This window comes from Paramormyrops kingsleyae, chromosome 13 (genome assembly GCF_048594095.1).
Source record: "Paramormyrops kingsleyae isolate MSU_618 chromosome 13, PKINGS_0.4, whole genome shotgun sequence".
Classification (NCBI taxonomy): domain Eukaryota; kingdom Metazoa; phylum Chordata; class Actinopteri; order Osteoglossiformes; family Mormyridae; genus Paramormyrops; species Paramormyrops kingsleyae.
In genome coordinates, this window is record NC_132809.1 from 25,979,569 (window position 1) to 26,001,729 (window position 22,161).

Here is a 22,161-nt window from a genome sequence, read left to right on the forward strand (position 1 = left end):
GGCTCAAAATCCAGGTCATAACCGCTTGACTTAACTGGTAGGACGCATCACTGTCTTTTCTACCTCAAGGTACTCCAAGCAAAAACTGCATAATGCAGAAGAACAACACCCACCTGGTCCATGAAGGATGCCAGTCCACCGTTCCAGTGGAGATGACTTCCTGTATTGGTTCCTGTGTGACCAGCTCCATGTGAGTTTACCCAAAACCCGTTTATCTTGCAGAGGCGTTGTGCTTGCACTTTCCAAGCGCTGAGGCTTATGGGTTATCATGGTCTCACACTGTCACCTTTTTTTTTTGGTGACATCCCCACTATTGATTTCCCGCTGTGTCCCAAAAGCACCAGTATTTGCAGCAGCTGCCCAGTGACCCCCTCCTCTGTGCCCTCGGCTGCAGGTACTCCGCAGAGGCCAACTCCATGACACACTCGTGTTCCTGCTGTCGGGAGCTGGAGAGCAGCCAGCGGCAGGTGGAGATGCAGTGCCCCGACGGCAGCAAGGTCACGCATTCCTACGTCCACGTCGAGGCGTGCGGGTGTTACGTCGAGGAGTGTGGCACAGGCAAGCTGAAACGGCGGCGACGGCGGCGATAAGCAAGACACAGCATCATGCCCTCAACTGAGTCTGTCATTCCTGGACTGGAACATACTACGTTGTAAAAATGAAGAGTGTTTTATTTGTGTCGGCAAATCTTATATTGTTTTTGCCTTTCTCCTTTCTCTTCTTTTACTCTTATTCTGTATATTAATAAAACTTTCCTTTATGTCATCTAAATTTAAATTTGGTAAATAATCACTTACTACATGTGAGATCATTATGCTTGAGTACAGCTGTAATTCTCCTGTTTATGATTCTCCTGAGAATTATTACAGAATCACTATAATCTTACTGTTAATCATTTCAATTTTCTCTATTCTGGCATGTAACCATCAATAAAAATGTAACCCTCTGCAGCTTATGTGGATTTTTTGGTTTATTAAAGACCCATATGGTCATAGTTCTGTCCAGTGTAGCACAGTGGCCCAGTTGGTAACACTGTGACTTCAAACCCCCAAGGTTGTGGATTTGATGCCCACCCTGGCTTTTCTTGGGGACTCAGAATGTCCTTCATGTGGATTTCACTTAGTTGCCTGAGAGGCTATCAAGTTTGGAATTTGGATTCCGCCTCCACTTTGTGTGGAGTTTGCATGGTCTCCCTGTGCTGCACAGGTCCTCCAACTTCTCCCATAGTGGAAGATCATACAGTCAGACCACCCAGTGCCTCTAAACTGCCCACAATGCATCTGACCTGCAATAAACAGGCCACTGTGACCCTGACCAGGACACACGGTTGGAGGACAGATGGTTTACATCTAGATATGGCCACAGAGATGGACTCTTTGGTTTCATTTTATTCAATAAAAAAGCTACACTGGCACATCCAGGCATGATAATAAAGATATTAAATAAAGCTATTAAAGCTAACAATGTAATTGTGCCATTATATGCCTAATCTTGTTTTCTGAAGACTGCATCGCCCTCTTGTGGTAGAGAGGACTGCTACACGTGTGTTTGACAAGCTTTTTCTTCTGCCTGTTTATCTGGGTTAGTGCCGTTGTTTCACACCTCCCAGGGTCTCCGGTTTCCACCTACAGTCCCAAAACACACTAAGGTAAATTGCAGTTGCCAAATTTGTCCCAGTATGTGTGAGTGGTGTGTGTGCCCTGCGATGGGTTGGCGCCCTGTCTAGGGGTATTCCCTGACCCTACATAAGAGTGGCATAGAATATGAATGAATGAATGAATTAATTAATTAATTAATGTTTATCCAGGTGTGAATGGGCAGTCTGAATGATTAATTTGACATCTGAGGTTGTATTATGGTACTAAGGTGGGACATTATTGTCAGACCAGGCATACAGAGGAATACAGGCAGATAACGTTCCCCCAGCTCCACACTGCAACAAGTACACACAGTCGTGTATGAGCAGTGACTTATGTAAGTAGACAGTGCACAATACTGTATGAGGGTGAATCTAGTAATACAAAAGAACACAAGGTCTACAAACCGTGCATGTGTAGGCATACTAAGTGCAAGTACATGTCATATACAGAAGATATTAAATCAAACTTTTAACCATAAACATAGCGGCACAGGGGAGAGGATGTACAAAACTTTCATGTACAAAACTGAACAAGCAGTCACTCCGTGCCGTTAAACTGTGCGCCACTAGATGGAGCTGTTCACCTTTGACAGACAAACATAACATGATTTTCAAATTCTCTTTCCAGGGACCAGCGGTGTATGTGGATTTCTTTCAATACTCCACTGCCCTGTACTACACAATGAAACACGAGCACAAACGTCATATCTATTAAAAGCTGAAATCAACTGTTTTTTTATAAATCACAATAACTGCAGATGCTCTTGAAAGCAGTGTGTTTTGAGTAATGGTAATTACAAACAGAGTTCTGAGACTCCTGGTCCGCCATCCCTGATCCATAAAGCTTTCTGAAGCCTCTAAAGCAGTCACTCAAGAGTAGATGGAGAATGCTTTTATATACAAAATATGAAAGATCAGAAAATATTGACTGTGCAAAAATGCTTTCCCTGCCAAAAAAAGTTGTCAATTGGTAAGTATGTTACAAGTGGATAACTGAATAAGTAGATTATCATTGTAATCAATATAATCATTATTGGTTTATGAGAAGGTGTAGGTTAGTTCACTGCTTATATTTGAAACCTGTCATGTAAAATATAAATTTCTGGCTCTATCTGGTGGAATTTGCAAGTTCTCTCTGTTTCAGGTGGGTTCCCCCCGTAGTGCAAAGACGTGCAGTTAATAGGTGTTGGTGTCTCTATATTGCCCATAGTGTATGACTGTGTCTGTGTGTGTATGTATATGGCCTGCGATGGACTGGTGTCCCTCCCAGGGTGAGCCCCAGCCTGGTGCCGCTGTGCTAGGCTCCACCCCAACCAACAACAGCACCAGGAGAAACAGCTGAACATGGTCGGATAAACTGCCCATAGTGATATCCAGAGTGTCCCCTGCTTCATGCATTTGCAGTCTCAGGGTGTTAGATAGATAGATTAGATAGATTAGACTTTATTAATCCCACAATGGGGAAATTCTTTGAGAATTTACAGTTACAGTGTAATAGTCATACAGTTATACAGTTTTAAGTTGATATTTTGTCATTTTTGTCAATTGCTCATTATAGTATTATTATGATGCTGTACTTCTCTGTATAGCCTGTGTACAAGTAACAAAAAAGTCTTCATATAATAAAAATCATTCATTTAAAAAGTTCGTTTCTTCCACGTTTTTTTTTACTTTTAAATGTTTGCTCGTTTATTTTATAGGATAAGAAGGATCTTGAGCATTAGAGAAAGAGAGAAAGAGAGAGAGAGAGAGAGAGAGAGAGAGAGAGAGAGATGGCATGGTGGCGTGCCTGAGGCCGTGCTGTGTGTACATGAGCGCACCACACACACACACAGCCCGCAGTCTGGCGCTTGCAGCAGCTGCAGCAGTGCAGGAAAGCGGGACACACCCAGCGGAAAACGGTCCTCTGCACGCAAACCAGACCTGCAGACGCGGGCGACATACCAGACGAAGAGCCGTTTTTCTGCAACTACTATAAATGACGTTATGAAACTAAATAAAAGAAACTATAAGCAAACGAAAGAGACGTCATGCAATGGGTTCTATCAAGCCAACAGATCGAACCGGTGCATTTGTGAAAACAATAAAAGTGCAATGCAGGTGCCGATCTCGCTTTCCGTGCCTTTAAAATCGGTAGCGGAGCTTCACAAAGAAATGACCTGAATAGTAGGTAATGTCACTTAATTTTTTATGCATTTGATTAACACTGAATGTGCTTTATTGCTCAATATGTGTGCTGTGTAACACTTAATATGGCGAAAACTGTGTCAGATGACTTTGTCGTCTTTTCTCCTTCAACGTGCCTCACGGTTCATGGGTAGCGGAAGTGGTTTTCTTTATTTTGTCCAAATGCTTTGATTCGATGATTCCTGTCACGTGAGCGCGCGTTAAATTTAATATATGGCGACACGATTGGCGGATCGGACTGTCACTCTGGCTCACGTGGTGTAGGCTTCCTGGGGCGGTGTCATGCAGGAGGGCGCCTAGTGTACGCAAAAATGTATTTGTGTGGGACAAGCAAGTTATATATAAGTCGTATAAAACCTCATATTGCCTTTATGCAAAGCACAGCTTATACTTTAGAGTGATGGTTATTGGACATCATATTATGCATATGTTAATAAATAACGGTTGAAAATGGGCAATCGGTCTGTGAACAACCGGACATATGGTGGTGTTACGGGTGACTTACTTTGGCCTGAAGAGGTGGTCATCACTATCTGCGCATTTGGATAGTGACTCTTTACCGAATGCTAGTTGGTTTCTGATGCTAACATAGGAGCTGATCTTTGCTTCAATGTTTGATTCGCATTTAATTCTGCAGAACATGTAATGTGACATATAATTGGTTAATATTCTGCCCAATCCATTTTAATGCACGTTGGTTATATACCCATCGTTCAACACAATAACCTTCATGTGTATATATCACAAAACCTCGGTTGTGGGTGTTTGACAGATACTGCATTCATATAAATGGTCCACGGTGGCGCACACTGGGTTTAAATGCAAGGACAGGCAAGTGGCGGCCAATCGCCATCCACGTCAATGAGGAAATGCGTTTTGCTTAAATGCGCAAACATTAGTGTCATAACATGATACTGTACAATGACAAGCATTCTCATACCATTTTGAAACATGCTGTTTTGTATCTTTGTAATAATGTTTTATAATATTAGGTTTTTTGTATTTTAAGGTAGCATAATGTTGACTTTTGGTAAAAACGCAGTAGTTTGAGGTCCCCTTCGACGTTTGGTTTTTAGATGAATTGCCAGTGATTTTAATACCGTTGGCGTTTCCGTTGTACCTTTATTCTTCTTGCCGGGTTTAATATGCGGCCGTACTACAGTTTAACTCTTCTGATTGCTTGGTTGATGTCCTCTGTGGAATTAGAAATTTATATGGATGCTTTCACCGTCGAGTTATTAGGTTCCTGTAAGATTTAAAAATCATTGATCACAGGAATAAAACACGCGTGTCATTGTTTGTTTTGACTGTCAGTTTCACACTTCCTTTGCTCCGTCTGTAAACGCCACGTGGTGGGACGCAATTTTCAAAGTAGGACAAGCAGAAAGGACAATAAGACCCCCCGCCCAAACTGCGATGTACGTTTTTATTTTCTTATTTTGATCACTTAACATCAAAAGGACGATCGTTGGTCTTGAGATGTGACAGCCTGTGTAACAGATATGTAATTGCCCTTTTTATTACGTCTATTATCCTTCATGTGTTTATTTTTTACAGCGAAAAGTATAATTCAGCTGTCAGACATTTGAACTCAGGATGATATCTAATGTAAAACAGCTCAAAAGTGCTATATCAAGCAAAATGTTTTTGTTTATTATTTAGCCACAATTTAGCCATTGCTTTTTTTGGCTTCAGTTTTCAGAATGATTAATCAACTAGCTAGTAATGGGGAATAATCGCAAATGTGACAAATACATAGCATTCGCGGGTCAACCGAACTTGTTTTTTTTCTGTTGTCCCTTCACTGTAGAGCTGCTAGGCGTGTTTTAGTTGCTCTTCGGCGCTTCTGATTGGCCATTGATGACGCCAATCCAGCCATGCTTTCCCGCCTCGGGCGGAATGAGTTTAGGCTGAGCCCTGGCAGTGTCGGAGAGTCGGCTACCGTGTTCAGATACCCGCGGCTCTGACTGCGTCCCCACCGGCCTAAAGTACAGCAGAGCAGGGCAGCCGCTCCAACATGGACATGAAGAAGAGGATTCATTTGGAGCTACGGAATCGGACGCCTTCAGACGTAAGGGAGCTCGCTTTTAAATAGTTCTTGCTGGCCGGCTGCTGCCCTTGGCTTGGGGTGAGAGAGCACGCCGGCGGCTGCCTGCCGGACAGGCGCAAGAGCGCTCCGGTGTCGGGTTCGGGGTTTAGGATTCGGGTTCGCTGGAGGTTTCATTATGCACATGACCTGCACGCCGAGTCGGGGGGGCAGAGTCCCATAAACGAGTTGATCTTAGCACTGCCGCTTCCCATCCGCGTTGTACCCCACATGCGCATCTTTAGGCTGTTTGATCCGCATGCCCCGAGCGCGCCCCAGGTCCAGGGACCCCGTGAGGCTCCGCTCCGTGCGCGCATTTAAAGCGTCTCTGCTTTCCTGCACTGTACGCTGCTTATCAGCTACTCACGCTTCTTTTTTTGTATTTTAACGATACGCATGAAGCAGCACCGGTGCAGTAAGCGGGCTGCTTCTAAGCACCTCTGCCGCGGCTTCTTATCCTCTTCTTGTCCACGGTGCAGGCGGCTGGCCGGGTGCGCGACTCTGCGGGCGGGTGCACGCTCCTGCGCCCCGAGGATCGGCACCGGCGATAGGGCGCAGTCCCCCTCCTCCCGGGTGCTGAGAGCTGTGCATAGCCTTTTGAGATACGCTTGAAGTGGTGCGCGGTTCCGCTCGTTTTAACGGCCCAGAGGAACCTGCGTCGCTCGGGTCCGGGGATCTGGGGCAGGACGCCATCTTCGATGAACGGTCGCCTACATGCACTGTGACCGGCTTCTGCTAGACCCCTTATCGCGGGGAAGCTCGCTTCTCTCCTCTTTTTCGAACTTAATCAAGTCTCCACGGTCTCTATCGCCCCTGAACTGGGTTTGCTGGAGCAAGAGACCGGAGTTTCGCCCTTTTATTCCGGGCCTTAATGCGCCTGGCATGCGCTGTTCGGGCGCCGTCGGCTTCCCCCATCATGTTCGGGGTGCCGGGAGCCGGAGCCCGGTGTCCGTGAGAGACGTGCTTCGCCCAGCATGCATGCAACTACCTTTATTTGCGACTATAAAATATAGATTAAAATAGATGTTATTCGCTGGATCATATCTGGTTTGATAAATAAAATAGGGAACCGTGCTGATTTACGGGCATAGGCATGTTTGCAGAGGCTGACCGGAGTCTATGAAGCGATTCCCTGTTTTTATGGAAGATGCGGGGGTGCAGGGACGCGTCAAAGCGGGTATTTCGGTACCTCGCCGGTGCATGAAAATCTGCAGTTTAACATTATCCGTGAACTGTGCTGCTGTTACCTTCGTAATCTGCATTCATTACCATATCGGGCAATGATCTATGCAAATTTTTAAATATTTTGAAGTCGTGTAAAATCACACTTCACATATCCGCCTGTACATGTGGGCCGTCCTCGGAAGATATACATTTTTAAAATGAACACAATTTCCGCAAAAGTTAAACGCCTTTCATGCGATTGGGGTAACTCGTGTTTGTCTCCCTCTAATGCCGCATTGGGACATTGACTCTCCTGCTCCATCTTGGGGTAGATTGACACAGCAATCGGGTCGTTTTCCATGGTTACTTCTTAATATGACACTGTTTTTGATCTGAAATTCTTGTATTATCTCTGATAATGTTTGGCTGCATTTAATAGTTACTGTTGTTAGGTACAGTTTTGCATTGTTGTTGCTGCTGTTGTGAAACAACACCAGTGAATCTGTTGCCAAGAATCTCATCACATCTAAAAACACCAGTTCACGCCGTGTTGTTGAAAATGTGTAGTTTACATCCTAGATGGATGGATCATGAAAAGTAAATTATGGCGGTCATTGGCTTTTGGATATTTTTCTCCTTAGACTTTTCAGTATACGTTTCATGTATTTGTGTGCAATACCTAACAGCTTGCAAGTTTTAACCAAACTATTCATTCTCTATTCTCTAATGTATCCCCATCCAGATAAACAGCAATTGGATGGATGGACACATACTTAGCCCCAGAGGGAAATTCAGGCATTGCAACAGCAAACAAAGAAAAATAACAAATATTTAGTTATGTACTGAAACAAATGTAAAATAAAATTTAGAAACAGAAATTAGGTGTGCATGGAGTAGATACATAGATGCAAAAAAAGCTGTAATGTGCAAATTATGGACCCTCCACATATTTTTTATAAAGGAAACACAAAGCTCACTACTTTTCTCGTGTAAAGTAGGTATATACAATATGTCATTGGTTTACAATTGCCCTTTGTCTTGTCTCTAAGTCTTACCTTCTGGAATCCCTGCTCCCAGTCCAGCAGCATCGACGCTGGTGTTAATTTCATACCACATTTGGAGTTTTTATCACGATTAGGTGCTTAAACTCGATTATTTAAAATATTTCTCAATTACTTGGCAATATGGCAGACGGAAGACGGCACATGGCGGACAAGGGTCCAAATGAAGGGTGAAAACATCAGTTGTGTGGAAGCACATCTCATTAAAGGTGACTGAGATTGCAGTCGTCTGTCAGTATTGCAAAGCAGAACATAAATATTACTACAGTAGGACTGCAATGAAAATGCATCTTAAAAGATGATGTTCAGGTTAGATGGATATGTGCCATTTTGCCTTTTTGGACTAACCTAACCTTTATCGCTTCGACTTAAATCATTTTGTTTCATTTACTTTCCATGATTCCTGTATGTCAAATAAATTGCTGTTATAATGGAAGTTAGCCCTATCGATTGCTTTGCTGCACCATTACATAATATGGTATTATTTTTAATATTTAAGGTTGAACTATATAGGGGAAAAAGTCCATACTGCAATATGTGAAGTTTCTGCTATAGAAAATAGAACTTATGTACTAACAGTGTCTGTGAAATAAGTCTGTGGCATTTGCCATGAGATGTGCCAACAGACACAGTGGAGTGCCAACAAATCATTTGCTTTTGCTCAATATTGTGTCTATGGAATAGAAAATGTGGGTATTTTATAATGCTGAAAAAGGGCTGTTATTAAAATTGCAAAGTTTTGCTTATTATGAGGGAGTAAAGATGTTTTGGCGCAACCTATTGATGGTTTAAACCCATCAGACTAATAATAATAATGTACACTTTTATTAATGCCCGTGGGGAAATTCTTTTTACGCCTCCCTCAACTTGCTCTTTGTAGAGCAAGCTGTCCGCGAAGGGCAGCCACCTGTAGCGGCACCCAGGGAGCTGGGGGTTAGGGGCCTTGCTCAAGGACCCGCAGACATGCTGAGGCTGGGCTTCCGGCGACCTTGTGATTACAGGCACACGGCTTAGCCCACTGAGCCACACGCTGCCACTATTGCAGTGCTTGTGATGTGATGGTTGTGATGTGCATGAAATGCAGTGAGTACGCACCCTTCTATGTGCGTGGAGTTTGCATGTTTCCCCTGTATGTACATGGCTTATGGTAGATCCTCCAGTATCCTTCCACTGTCCAAAAATATGCAGCATAATGAATTGGAATGCCTACATCATATATAAATGATTATGCGATTAATTGTCAGATTCACCATTAGATTACTCGATTGGCGATATACTCAATAGTGACAGCTCTAATCATATTGAATGTGTTTCTTTAATGTGCCCTCGAATGGTGGTAAAGTTTTGTTTGCAGCCCTATGATGATCTGACCTATGTAGACCCCAACACTGAAACTGTTTTCTTTCATAGGGAAACACTTAACATTGCATTAATCTAGCAGATGATTTTTTGGAGGAAGTAGGGTTAACTAGTCTTAGGCGTTTAAGAATTTTGTTCAAGGGCTCAGAAGAGTGACGTCACACTTCTGAGCCCTTCAGCATAAGATCTGAATCATTGACCTTCTGATCTCAGGCACCACATTCTAATCTGCTATGCTACATGCTGCCTTAGAAAGGGCAGATAGAAATTTTATTGATTACCATAAATCGTTCAATTTTTAGAAACGGTCCAGATCTTATTGTTTTTAATGCCCTTCGTCGTTTGTTGCCAATGGAGAAGCTATTTTTTATTAGCCCTTGAACAGGGTAGGTCATTGCACTCTACTCAAAGGACATGGAACCGTTCAAGCTGCTAACAAACTGCAAACTTTCCTGGTAAAGCTCCCTGTGAAGTTGGTTTTACAGAATAACATCTGTGCGACTTGACTGCATGTTGTGGTTATCGATATCCTGTTTTCTTTTTAGGTGAAGGAACTCGTTCTAGACAACTGCCGTTCGAACGAAGGAAAAATCGAGGGCCTCACAGACGAGTTTGAAGAGCTTGAATTTCTGAGCACGATAAACGTAGGCCTAACATCCATCGCAAACCTGCCAACGTTAAGCAAGCTGAAGAGGGTTGGTTCCCTTAATTCATTTATTCTTTGAGTTCTGAATTTCACAAGGCTTGTAGTGATGTTGGGTCCTCTCTTGCAGCTTGAGCTCAGTGATAACAGAATCTCTGGGGGTCTAGAAGTGTTGGCAGCAAAGTGTCCAAACATCACCCATCTCAACCTCAGTGGCAACAAAATCAAAGACCTCAGCACCATCGAACCCCTGGTAAGTGAGTTGAACATGGGGGTTCAGGTTCCTGTGTCTGTGTGTGACAGAGAGAGTAACCATAGCCCACCTTCACAACTAATGGTGGCCGTCTCGCTGCTCCTGCAGAAAAAGTTGGAAAGTCTGAAGAGTTTGGACCTGTTCAACTGCGAGGTGACGAACCTCAGCGACTACAGAGAAAATGTCTTCAAGCTGATCCCTCAGCTGACGTACCTGGACGGCTATGACAGAGAGGACAAAGAGGCGCCAGACTCTGACACAGAAGCCTATGGGGGGCAGGATGACGATGATGATGAGGGTATGTGCTGGGGGGGCCCTGGGGGAGCATGTGCCCTTAAGCACCTTTGTAAATCAGTGTTTACGCATCTTCACCTCTAAACTTTATTTGAAGCGTAGCCACACCCACACAAGATGCTGCAAGGTGATTGGGTAATGCCACACTGGACAAGACAAACTTTTTTTATCTTTTAATGTTATTGGCTAGGACTGCTGAGTGAGAAATGATCTCAAGTCAGTTAGTGTGATCCTAGTCTCTCATGGCAAAATGTGTGCTCATTCAGTTTCTGCTTTAGAGGGAAAACATTTTCTCATGGTGAAATGTATTGTAACGTTGTCGTCTAATATTTAATTATACACTTTTGTTACTATAAGACGCCGATTGAGCACCTTATCAGATGACTGCTTGGGGAGCTGTTGGTTTCTTGTTCTCCGCACTCATTCCTGTAGGATTCGTTCGAGTTTCAAGGGGGCTGTAACATTTCGCTTCAGCCCTGTTTTTGTTCTTTTCTTGCCTTGAGCAGTAGAGGAAGAGGAGGAGGAAGAGGAGTATGATGAAGAAGCAGCTCCAGGAGATGAGGATGAGGAAGATGGTGAGGAAGAAGTAGAAGAGGAAGAAGACATCAGTGGAGAGGTAAGATTTATGATGGACTTTATCACAACTGTTTCCTCTGAACAAATGAGTGTGTTCTCTTTTAAGGGAGTCTCCTGCATTCTGTTGTGTACTGTCTTCCTTTGAAGCCCTTAGTTCATGATAACATTTGCATGGCTTATTTGCCTACCCTGTATTGTGTTGGGGGAGGGGGGTTCAAAACAAAAAATATTACATAGATGGGGAAATAGAAACAAGTGTTTCATGATCTTTAGAAAATGTACATCCGGGCAAAATGTCTGCCAGAGGTGTAAGGGGTGTATTTTCCTGGTAAAGAGGTAAGGTAAACCCATCTGGTTAGCAGGTATAATTTGGAAAATGCAAAGACTGCAGTTCAGCATCAAAGTGCATTTTGATGCCTAATGCATCACTTAAGGCGGTACGATGTTTCTGAAGCTAGCGATCTCGCCTCACGTCTCCAAGGTTTGGGAGTTTGAGTGTGTCCTCTGCTCAGTCTCTCTAGAATCTAGTGTCACAGTAAGACATGCAGCTTGGCTTATTGGTGTGATTAAATTACCCATAGAATGGATGCATACTTTGTGATGGACTGGCGTTCCATGCACACCAGCCTTGTGCCCTGTGCTTCCTGGGATTGTCATAACATTGACCCAAGGTACTTGTTTCAATATCACAGGAGGAAGAGGAGGAGGAGCTGAATGATGGCGAGGGAGACGAAGAGGAGGATGAGTATGGTAAGCAGGGCAGATTAAATTACCCTGTATGTTTGCATGAATCCCTCTGTCCTCATTGTTCTCGGTGTTTATGTAGGGACAGGAACTTGGGTCAGGCACTACCACGGAGTGACTCAGTAGATTAGGCCTGTGTCAGTGATCAGAAGGTTGCTGGTTTGAGTGTCATGCTCAGCAGAATAGCTGCATTTCCACAGGGGTTCCAATCATGGTCCTTAACCCACTTAAAAATATTCCAGGTGTGCTAGATCACGGGTGTCAAACTCCAGTCCTAGAGGGCCAGAGCCCTGCACATTTTTGGGTTTCCCCTCATTTAACACACCTGATTCAACTCCTTGTGCTGATTAACACACAGCTCTTGAGCTGAATCATTTGTGGTGGAACAGGGAAAGAACTAAGCTACACAGGGCTGCGGCCCCCCAGGACTGCAGTTTGACACCCCTGTGCTAGATGGACAGCTGACGCTGAATCTGCCCTGTGTGTGTGTGTGTGTGTGTGTAGAGCAAGATGGGGTGAGAAACACGCAACAGTTAAAGCTTCATTTATTTTTTCAATTTCTGTTCTGTGATGTTCCTCTCTTTCACCTTACCCTCTTTCAGAAGAAGAGCGAGGACAGAAACGGAAAAGGGATCCAGAGGATGATGATGATGAGGAAGAAGACTAGGCCTGTCGGGCCTGTCATTGGCCATCTGCCTATTTTAACCGTGTGTTGTTTTCATGTTGCAGTGGGGAAAGGCCCAATTTAGCTTACGGTGGATGGGTTTTGGGGGGGGGGGGGGGGTTTGAGTCAATTTACTGCTTTATTTTTCTCTTCAAGGTTGCTTTCCTTTTTTCATATACCCTGATAAGAAATGTACAGTGCTCATTGGTCAGAATGGACAATATTCCATCATTATTATTATTATTATATTTTGTGTTCCTGCCTAAGTATGTAAGCAAGTTGCTGATGGGTGGGTATGTTAAAAATCCCAGGAGCCTGATTGAGTTCCTCTGCACTGTGTGGACGGCTGGTTTCCCAAACTCACCCGATTCCAGCTCTTTTTTTTTGTTTTTTTTTATATTATTATTTTTTTCTTTCTTCCTGTGTGGCCATCCTGCGTGTTTGATGTGCTGTTACTGGGCCTGGAAAAATGAGCCGCTCAGTCAGTCCGCACGGACAATCCCGCTTGCGTCCTGTAACAGCTGCCTGCCGTCATCACAAAACAGACCCTGATTGGAAAGTTTGGGTATTATTTTTGTTGTAAATAGTGACCAAAATGTTTTCTATATTTTGATAGCAGCAGATGTTTTCATTAATTTTGATTGTACCGAATGTGTATTAAAGTCGAATCTAAATGCTTTGTACTTAACAAGCAGGAATCCCCAACACAGAGTTGACAGAATATGTAAGTTTAGAGGCTTTTCTGACAAATATAAACACCCTGAGCATGACCTGATATTTGGGTTTGCTTTCTTTCATTACTGTTCCTAATACTGGGCTGTATTGTTACCCCTGCAGTCGGAGTGGCTGTTGCCTGTCTGATTTGATCATTCTCATCCTCTAATCCTGCGTATGAACTTAACTGTGTGTCATCTGTACAAAAAAAACATAATTTGGTGAAGCTTCCTCTTCTTGTTGGTGAGCCCTTTAAATAAATCCTTTTTATATACATACTTGTGGCTTATCTGTGTAAACACTAGATATTTGTATTGTAAGCATTCAGTATAATAGAATACCAAACATCTAGACTAACCAGTTAGAAATCTTTTTATTCCTCTTTCTACCTCACCATAAGTTAACTTGTTAAATAATTGAAATCTTTTTTTTTAAGTTACACATAAGGCTTTAAATTGAGACATCATATTTATTACATTTGGATCATCTGCTTTTTCTGGCTGTTAAATTTTGCAATTTCTGGCATTAAAAATACAATGAAATCTCACGATAAAATCTTAAGTCTTGGCATAGGGACAGTGCTTCCCAAATCCAGGTAAATTGTAAAGCATTCACAGAGTACAGGGAGAAGGAAAAAAATCCCTGTCGTTCAGCGCCTTGATTAATACTGATATATCAGTATTACAGGGTAGTATATAAGCTGATGTCTTGGTCCAGAACCACCTCTGGTGTCGCAGCCCTGCTCCATCACCATAACACTACTTCCTGATGGCAGTGATATCTGACCCTTTGTGTTGTTCAGACAAATGAAGGCTTTGGAGGTGGAGATGTGCGTGTTTGTTTAAAGGGCAGGTTGAGTCTCCCTCTACGCCCTGCTGCATCGTCCCAGGCCAAACGGGGCCAGCAGTGGGGCCTCCAGCCTTCGAAATGTGAGTCACAGGTAGCACGTTGTTTTGTTTTGTCTTGTCTTTCATTTGACTGTAAAGAAAGCATTTGAATTCTCCAAAGACTTGAGTCTGATCCTGTTTTCATAGCCAATCTAGATATTTTGTAAGTCCAATATTTTGATAGATTTGTTTCATACCTGATTTGCAGTCTGTTTGTTCTGGAGTTTTTTTTTTTTGTTTGTTTTTTTGGGGGTGGCGGGGGTGAGCATTGCTGCTGATCCTTCTCCGCTGCAGAGAAACACGTCTGAAGCTCTTGGGGTGGGAATGGTCAAATGGCCATTGCATCGCATTGGATTTGCACTGAATTGGTCCAGCCGTTCATTGTCTGGTGAACCTACCCCGAACTTCACGTTCGTTCTCATCTATTTACCTACAGCTGTCACTGTCCACGCCTTTGGAAGATGGTCCAGTCTATCCATTCATCTGATTAAGACCATCAGATTTACACTGGATTAGTCACTGGCTAGAGTCACTAAGTGTGGTATGAGCAGAGAACCCATAGCTTGGTTTTAGATTTCACACGCCTGAAACCTAAATGCTGGCACTCTATACCTCCACTTAACTTGTACTTCTGTGAAGAGGAAGCTTCTAGAATGGCCATAATTAGCCTTGTCTGCTTGGTTAAAATCTGAAATGAATGAGAGCGCTCAGTCCCAACGTGTAACTGGAATATTTTTAGTTTGTGGTACTTTTTAAGCAATAGTGTAGCAAAGGTGTCAGGATGTATAATGCCAGACTCGTGACAGACTCGTGAGCGGCAGAGTCCCACTGAGGAAGAGGTGACTTTGGTGCTAAATCAAGCATGAAGCTTTTGGTGACATTCACGCAAATGCTGGTTCAGGTGGCTGCTAAATGTGACAAGACAGTTATATAGGTTTATGGTGTGTACCTGTTATTCCTCAGGTCTTAGGCAAACAGTTCAGTGCACTTTAATTAAAGGCTTTTTTGTGATTGTCAGGATTATTACAGTGTTCTCCTGGGGCATTAAAATTCACAAAACAATAGGAGGCAACAGCCCTTTCAGACACTATAGGGCTCAAAGTGTGAAAAAGGTGAGGAAATGAGATGCTTATCAGCGCATGTGTCCGCTCAGCTGAGAGCGCGTATGCACTCAGCCATCCCAAGTCAGCAGGTAAGTGCTATGGAAGGGAGCGTTTCTGGATCTGGGGCATATAGCTTACCGATCGTATGGAGAAAGTCTTCATAAAGCAAGCCACCGCATTTTCATAACTCCGCTTCCTTTATCTTTCCTCATTTCCTGTAATACTCTTCAAGCTGCTATCAGCCTTGGTCGCCATAACGACTTGTGCGTCTTAAAAAAAAAAATGTCCCAGTCCAAGATTAAACTTAACAATTCCTTTCAGAAAAGCACAAAGGTTTGGAAGAGCTTTTAACCCAGCTGGTGTTTTATTGTATTCTCCGAGGATGTGACCTACACACATGTGACCTCACTGGTACAGCAGGTGTATTTTGGATTTCCTAAAGCATTGTGAGATGGCAGGAAGTGAAATGTAGCCCTGAAACCTGGAGTACTTGTTGGACAGTAATCTCTTTCAAGGCAAGCTTACCTGCTGCATTAGCACCTGTTCCAATGCTCGTAGTTTGTGGGGTGTGGTTAACGATGGTTAAATCACAGCGGAAGCTAAGCGTAGATGACTACAGATTTAGAATACAAAAGTACATTAGTAGTTTACCATAAGAAACAATTATTTTAGATTAATCTTGTATTCAGTTTAGTCATGGATAGCAAGTTGAAAATAACTGGTACAGTAACCTTAGATGGGGTGAGCTGATAAACAGATCATCTGTTGTACCTTATAATGTTGAATAAACTGTTTCAGTGAATCACAAGTACTAGGTATAAAGCATCAACTAAATATTTTATGCAAGTTGGTGCTCTACTCCAGGAGAATAATTTTAAAGCCTTATCGTTAAACATCATGATTATTAGGTTAAAGAGTAAAAAAAAAAGATATGAAGTTCACCTTGTCTGTCTGAATGCTGTCTGTCCTTGGCGCCGTGAGAAAATACAGGGAAGCTCGTAAAATGTCCCATGTGAAATTTAAGATACTTTCAGCCATGAAATGAAATGACACTTTCAGTCTCTTTTTAACCTGTTACAGGCTGTTAGAATGAGCATAATAGCACTACTGTATAGATTCCTAGTATACTATAGTATAGTATAGACTGTATAGATTCCTAGTATAGTATAGTGTACTGTAAAATAATATCACAGTATAATGCATTGTCTGGACAGAGTCAGCATCAAATAGAATGCTGTTTCCCCAGGCCAGGACATAGTGAAATGTCATCTGTAGGTTTTTATCCAAAAACTGGTGCTTTTGCTTGTGGCTGCTTCGGAGCAGAGCTTCGAGGACCTGATGTCATGGTCGGAGTATGTGCTCTTGTCCACAGTGGACGTACAGGATGACTCCTTTCCCTCTGACTTCCTGTCTAATGCAAGCAGATTGAGACAAGCCGCTGCCAAAATGCCCTCTGCGGGCACCGCCCAGACGGCCTCAGTGAGAAGACGGGCACCGGACCACACCCACAGTATTATAACATAGTGTGACTGGAATGCTCATTTAGCAACTAATTCGTTGCCATTACCTTCAGTTTCCAGAGAACTTATTCAAAGATGATCTTACAAGTCACAAATCAAGATATAACTACAGGAGGTGGATATGGTTCGAGGGGCAGCACGGTGGTGCAGTGGTCAGCACTGTCGCCTCACGCCTCTGGCACCAGGGATCATGTCTCCATGTGTGTGGAGCTTGCATGTTCTCCCTGTGTCGCCACGAGGTTTCCCTCATATCCCAAAAACATGCTAAGGTGAATTGGAGTTACCAAATTGCCCATATTTGTGCATGTGTAAGTATGCCCTGAGATGGGTTGGTGCCCCATCCTGGGTTGTTTCTTGTCTTCCACCCATAGTATCCAGGTTAGGCTCTGGACCCCCCCACAACCCTGAATAGGACAAGTGCTTACAGAAAATGGATGGATATGACATGAGGCAGAGAACCAGGACTCAAAGCCTTCTGGCACCAAGGGCCAAAGCTGGAAAATGTAAATTCACCCATGTTGTTTAGAAGGTTTTGCATAATAGGCTTGATGCCTCAGTCTAACTGATAGGTAACTTAATGAAACAGAAACACTTCTTTCACTACTTGGTAAAAGTTATGTAGCTGAAATTATGCCAGTGATGTAAGACATGTATGCACACATCTACCACTATGTGGCACTGTTTCACCATGTGCATTGAGCTTCGAGGATCTGTCCATCCAACCATCCATCTATCCATCACTAATCAGCCTTTTCCATCTGGCAGCCGCTCTCTGGCTGCAGCTCCCTTTCCATGGATCCAAAGGCCCAGCTGCTACTTCTCCACTAGTTCCAACCAAGGCTCCAGTACCAGTGAAGGAAATGTATCAGGATCTTGTTCTGAGGGCATCAATGTCCAGCACACATGCTGGGCCCGTGAGTCCTCACCCAGGGAGGTAGTCCTCAGAAAGTGTGAAGTCAGCCATTCTAGCCAGTCACTGATTGGTTTAACTCCCATTACTGAGCTGCTTGCCTTCACTCAGACAGTGACTGACAATGCACGATAATCCCTGTAACAGGCTTCAAAGCAGTATTTCTTCCATGTTGAAGGGTGAAAAAAACAGCATATGATTTTTAACAGTCCGTACAGGCCGCCAATGCAATCTATTAATCTGTTAAGCTGTTTAATGGTTTACTTACTGGCGTTGTGACTTAAAGCTCTGCCTGGTCTCACCTGTTTTATATTTTATTCTTGTGGTAAATGTGCGAAAGTACCAAGCAAAGTCACAGCGTCTGGCCCAGCGGGTTTGGACACTGTGCCTGTGATCAGTAGGTTACTAGTTTAAAGGTCAGCGTGAGCAGTGTGATTTCACTGTTGGGGACCCTACAAAAGACTCTTAACCCCTAATTGTTCCAGGGATTTGCCAATTCTTCATTCTCAATCATATGTTGCTTTGGATAAATACATATGCAAAAAGAAAATAAGCATTACCCGTTTTTCTTGGAAATTGCCTTCAGAGCTCTGCCGAGAGATGGAGCCTTGTAGCACTGTCTCCCTGGCCCGATTCCCACACACATCTCATCTACATGACCATCTGTCTCCCTGGATCGTATCCTTCAGTGGAATCTGTTCCTACCCCGGCTTCACTTCCTGCTACCTCTAGGTGGACCATATGGCTGACCCCCCCCCCCCTCCCCCACCCCCACCCCAATTCTCCTTCATCTGCTGCCTACCAATGGACACTATTCTGATCCAACTTATAGCATTACAGTCAACAAATTACGCAGCCCCAGCCTTTCAGACAAACACTTGTCTGCTCCCACTTCTCGTCATGGATGTTTCCATTTCCATGCCTTTGACGTCCTGCTCCACTTGAGGATCTTGCATCACATCCCAACTGCAGAGCGTCAGCCTGCTTTATGATGTCCTCTGCATGGGCTGGAGCCAACATGAGGTCACAGGAAAACAGCAGTCTGACTCCTAAATGATTCTCTGCATTCTGTGTTGGACAAAAGCATCTGATAAATAAACAACTGTAATGCAGTCAAAACCAAAATAGAAGCAGTGTTATTTTTAAATTCACACCGGAGGCCGTCTCCCCAGTGTAGTGCAGTTTATATTTTTTTAATATTTATATCTATATTTTTGAGATCTATTATTTGATCCGTGAGAGTCTATTTATTCAGGTTCCTGGTTGTTGGTAATGACCAGTTGACGTGAGCAGAGCAAGTGTCCATTCACCATGTTGACCTGTTCATCTCTGGTGAAATTAGTGTTTACCACCACTAAAACTACACATATCTGTGGAGTCCCTGAGATCTGGGGCCCCCTATTGGTCACAAACAGCCACTACAGTAATCATTATAGAAACGCCTTCCTTATTTAGGAGATTCTGAAGCAGCATCTTCTGCTAACCAGCTCGCTAGTTATGATCTTGTAACTTTAATTGCTACCTATTTATTTGAAACACATGGGGGTGAGGTAAGTGGGGAGGGGGGTGCGGATGAAGTGACTTTTTATTTGGGGCCACAGGAACATGCCCCTGGTGGCAAGGTGACAAAGTGCCAGTGGCCCACGTGTAAAGCAAAGTGAGTGAATCTGGAATGCAAAATGGATTTTGTCTTTGTCTGAAATTTGGCAGCAAGTTCATAGTGATGTCCTGCTTATCAAAGCATCTCCACCAATCACACTTTCCAAAAGGAATTCATTGAACTTTTGTTCATTTTAGAATCTATCTAGCTGTCTTTGCTTGAAACTTTAATCTGGGCGGATTCTCTATGCTTCCGATCTTATCTGACTTGTCTCCAGCCTGGTAAAAAGGCGAAGCTGTAATGTTGGCCCAGTCATTATCGAAGGCCTCAGTTCTACTGTTTCTTTGCTTGATGTTGCCAATTCAGCCAAGACTGTAAACTCTGTCCCTTATCAGAAAATGTAGACTTGACTTTTTAGTCACTGATGGATGAATAAGCTGCGGTAAAACTGTACCTTTGCTCTGATTGTCCTGCTCTTCTGGCTTCTTATTGAAAGGCTGTTAAGACAAAGTTGAATTAGTTCTTGATATCACTGCCCCGGTGAAAGCGGGGAAAGATCTCCACTTAGAAAAAGAGCGGAAAGATGGAGAAGCAGATGCAGTGGAATGTAACTGGCACTGAAAGTTTACTGTGATGTTGCCTTACTTCTCTAACTAAAAGATAACATTAATATTAGCTCCTCAAAGCTCTAAAGAAAGCTCTTGTGGCTGAGTCTGTCCACCATTGAACATGAGCTTCACCCTCGATGGGATGCCAGTCCATCACAGTGCATGGGGCTGTGTACACCCTCGATGGGATGCCAGTTCATCACAGGGCACGGAGTTGGGTACTGTAAACCCTGGATGGGATGCCAGTCTATCACAGGGCACGGGGATGGGTACACCCTCGATAGGATGCCAGTTCATCACAGGGCACGGAGTTGGGTAAACCCTGGATGGGATGCCAGTCTATCACAGGGCACGGGGATGGGTACAACCTTCCTCTGGGTAGGATTGTTCTGATTCTTTCAGCTAGATTTACTTCATTATCTGGAAATAAATTATATTGAACCTTATCCAGTAATTAATTGACAGGTTAAGCCAAAACAGAATGAAGTTTTTTTGACAAAACATAACAGGATCTCTGTCACTTCAAATAGTGACAGCTTTGCTTTAAGGTGACACCACGATCTGCTTGTGATAGCTTCGGACATACACTTCCGGCCTGACATGAGGGAATCTCATGGAGAAGTGTTTCACATTGTCTGAGGGCAGCCAGAGGTTGAGACTGTTACTATGGTTACTTGGGAGACTGTGATAACAAGAAAGGACCTTCTCCTGTCACCTTAGAGCTTGGCGTTGAGGAGCCCCAGCAATCATCATAAAATCTCTATGATTACAAGGTCCTGATCCAGGGTCTGTGAGAGGATGTAGGCTAACAGCTGTAGCTTGTTTGTTTCCTTCTATATTGCTGCGACATTATTGACCCACAGAGTAATGAGCCATCTCGAGAAGCCATTTCTGTAACCGCTTACACAGTCGGGATTTCAATTTGTGTTTATCGCCACTCAAACCACCGATTTGTATGGGGCCCCCGAGGTTTAGAAGCCCCCGGTTGGGCACAAACAGTCACTACACTGAATATTGATTAAGCATCTCCCTCATTTAGCAGAAACAACAAACCAAGCCCCACTTACACACTCACACCGATGGATGGGCTGAGAAAATTGTGGGAATCACCGCGTCTCTCACAGATCAGGATTCACTAATCCGTGTAAGTCCTGATCCAAGACTTAGCCTGGCAGCAGGTTTGTGAAGCTCAGCCCTTCCAGCTCTGACAGGATCAGCCAGTGATAATGTGAACTTTACCGTCTGTGTTAAATAGCATATCTTCAGCTGCTAAAAACAATGTTATCAAAACATTCAAGATTTATCATTTTGAGTAAGTTCACAGGAATGCTGACTTGTTCAGCCACACCCGGTACAAAGAATAACTAACACGATACTAATAGATAAATCATCACTGCACCATAGGCATGCCATGCCATAATAATGACACATCTGCCTTTTCACAGGTGTGAAGCAACAGCTGGGAGGCCACTGTACACCAGCGCCACAGAGACCAGAGGTAACTATGGTTTCCTCACTGCTGGCATCAAGACGCGCTAAGGGGACAGGCCTGGGCAGTGACTGTGACTCCAGTTGGGGGGGGAGCAGTTTCCCTGGCTGGGGTTAAAGCACAGAATGGGAAGAAACTAAGGGGGAAGAAGAGGGAAGTCAGTGGTGTGTGTGTGTTTAATGGCATCCCTTATTGTATTTGCCAACAGGTAGTTTAGCTCACTCTTCCTGAGTAAACTGCTCAAGCTGTCTCAGGATTGAAGGGTGGCATCTCCACACTGTAATTTTCAGATCTTTCCATAGATGTTCAATAGGATGTGGGCTCTTGGAGGGCCATTTAACAAGAGTCCAATGTTTTTTTACTCAGCCATTCTTCAGTGCTTTTAGCTTTATATATTTTGGGTCATTATCCTGTTGGAGGACCCATGACCTGCGACTGAGGCTGAGCTTTCTGACACTGGGCAGTATGTTTCGCTCCAGGATGCCTTGGTAGTCTTGAGGCTTCATTCTGTCCTGCACAGATTCAAGTTTCCCTGTGCCAGATGCAGCAAAGCAGCCCCAAAACAAACCCAAGCCCCTCCGTGTTTCACAGTAGGTTTGTGTTCTTTTATTTTAAAGCTTAATTTTTCCTCTTCTGCAAACCTAGAGCTCCAAAAGCTGT

At 43.6% G+C, this 22,161-nt stretch overlaps 2 protein-coding genes across 2 annotated transcripts in view; both read left to right on the forward strand.

The window, feature by feature from the left end:
• The window catches only part of muc5.1 (mucin 5.1, oligomeric mucus/gel-forming), a 32,476-nt gene extending 31,521 nt beyond the window's left edge, over window positions 1–955 (forward strand). The window contains exons 47-48 of the mRNA XM_072698460.1: window positions 70–190; window positions 395–955. Of these exons, the coding sequence (XP_072554561.1) occupies window positions 70–190; window positions 395–590 (317 nt within the window). The 3' untranslated portion in view covers window positions 591–955. The remainder of the gene's footprint in view (window positions 1–69; window positions 191–394) is intronic.
• Window positions 956–5,640: 4,685 nt separating this feature from the next.
• Window positions 5,641–13,658, forward strand: LOC111836036 (acidic leucine-rich nuclear phosphoprotein 32 family member D-like). Its single transcript, XM_023796945.2, has 7 exons — window positions 5,641–5,897; window positions 10,042–10,191; window positions 10,270–10,392; window positions 10,501–10,690; window positions 11,193–11,302; window positions 11,955–12,012; window positions 12,609–13,658. Exons 1-7 carry the CDS (start codon window positions 5,844–5,846, stop codon window positions 12,671–12,673), a joined length of 750 nt encoding a protein of 249 aa, XP_023652713.2. The 5' UTR covers window positions 5,641–5,843; the 3' UTR covers window positions 12,674–13,658.
• Window positions 13,659–22,161: the final 8,503 nt, after the last annotated feature.

Coding starts and splice junctions, on each gene's coding strand:
- LOC111836036 (XM_023796945.2), top strand. CDS start 5,844: ATGGACATGAAGAAGAGGATTCATTTGGAGCTACGGAATCGGACGCCT. Junction 10,393..10,500: donor TCAGCACCATCGAACCCCTG/GTAAGTGAGTTG, acceptor CTGCTCCTGCAG/AAAAAGTTGGAAAGTCTGAA. Junction 11,303..11,954: donor AAGAAGACATCAGTGGAGAG/GTAAGATTTATG, acceptor TCAATATCACAG/GAGGAAGAGGAGGAGGAGCT.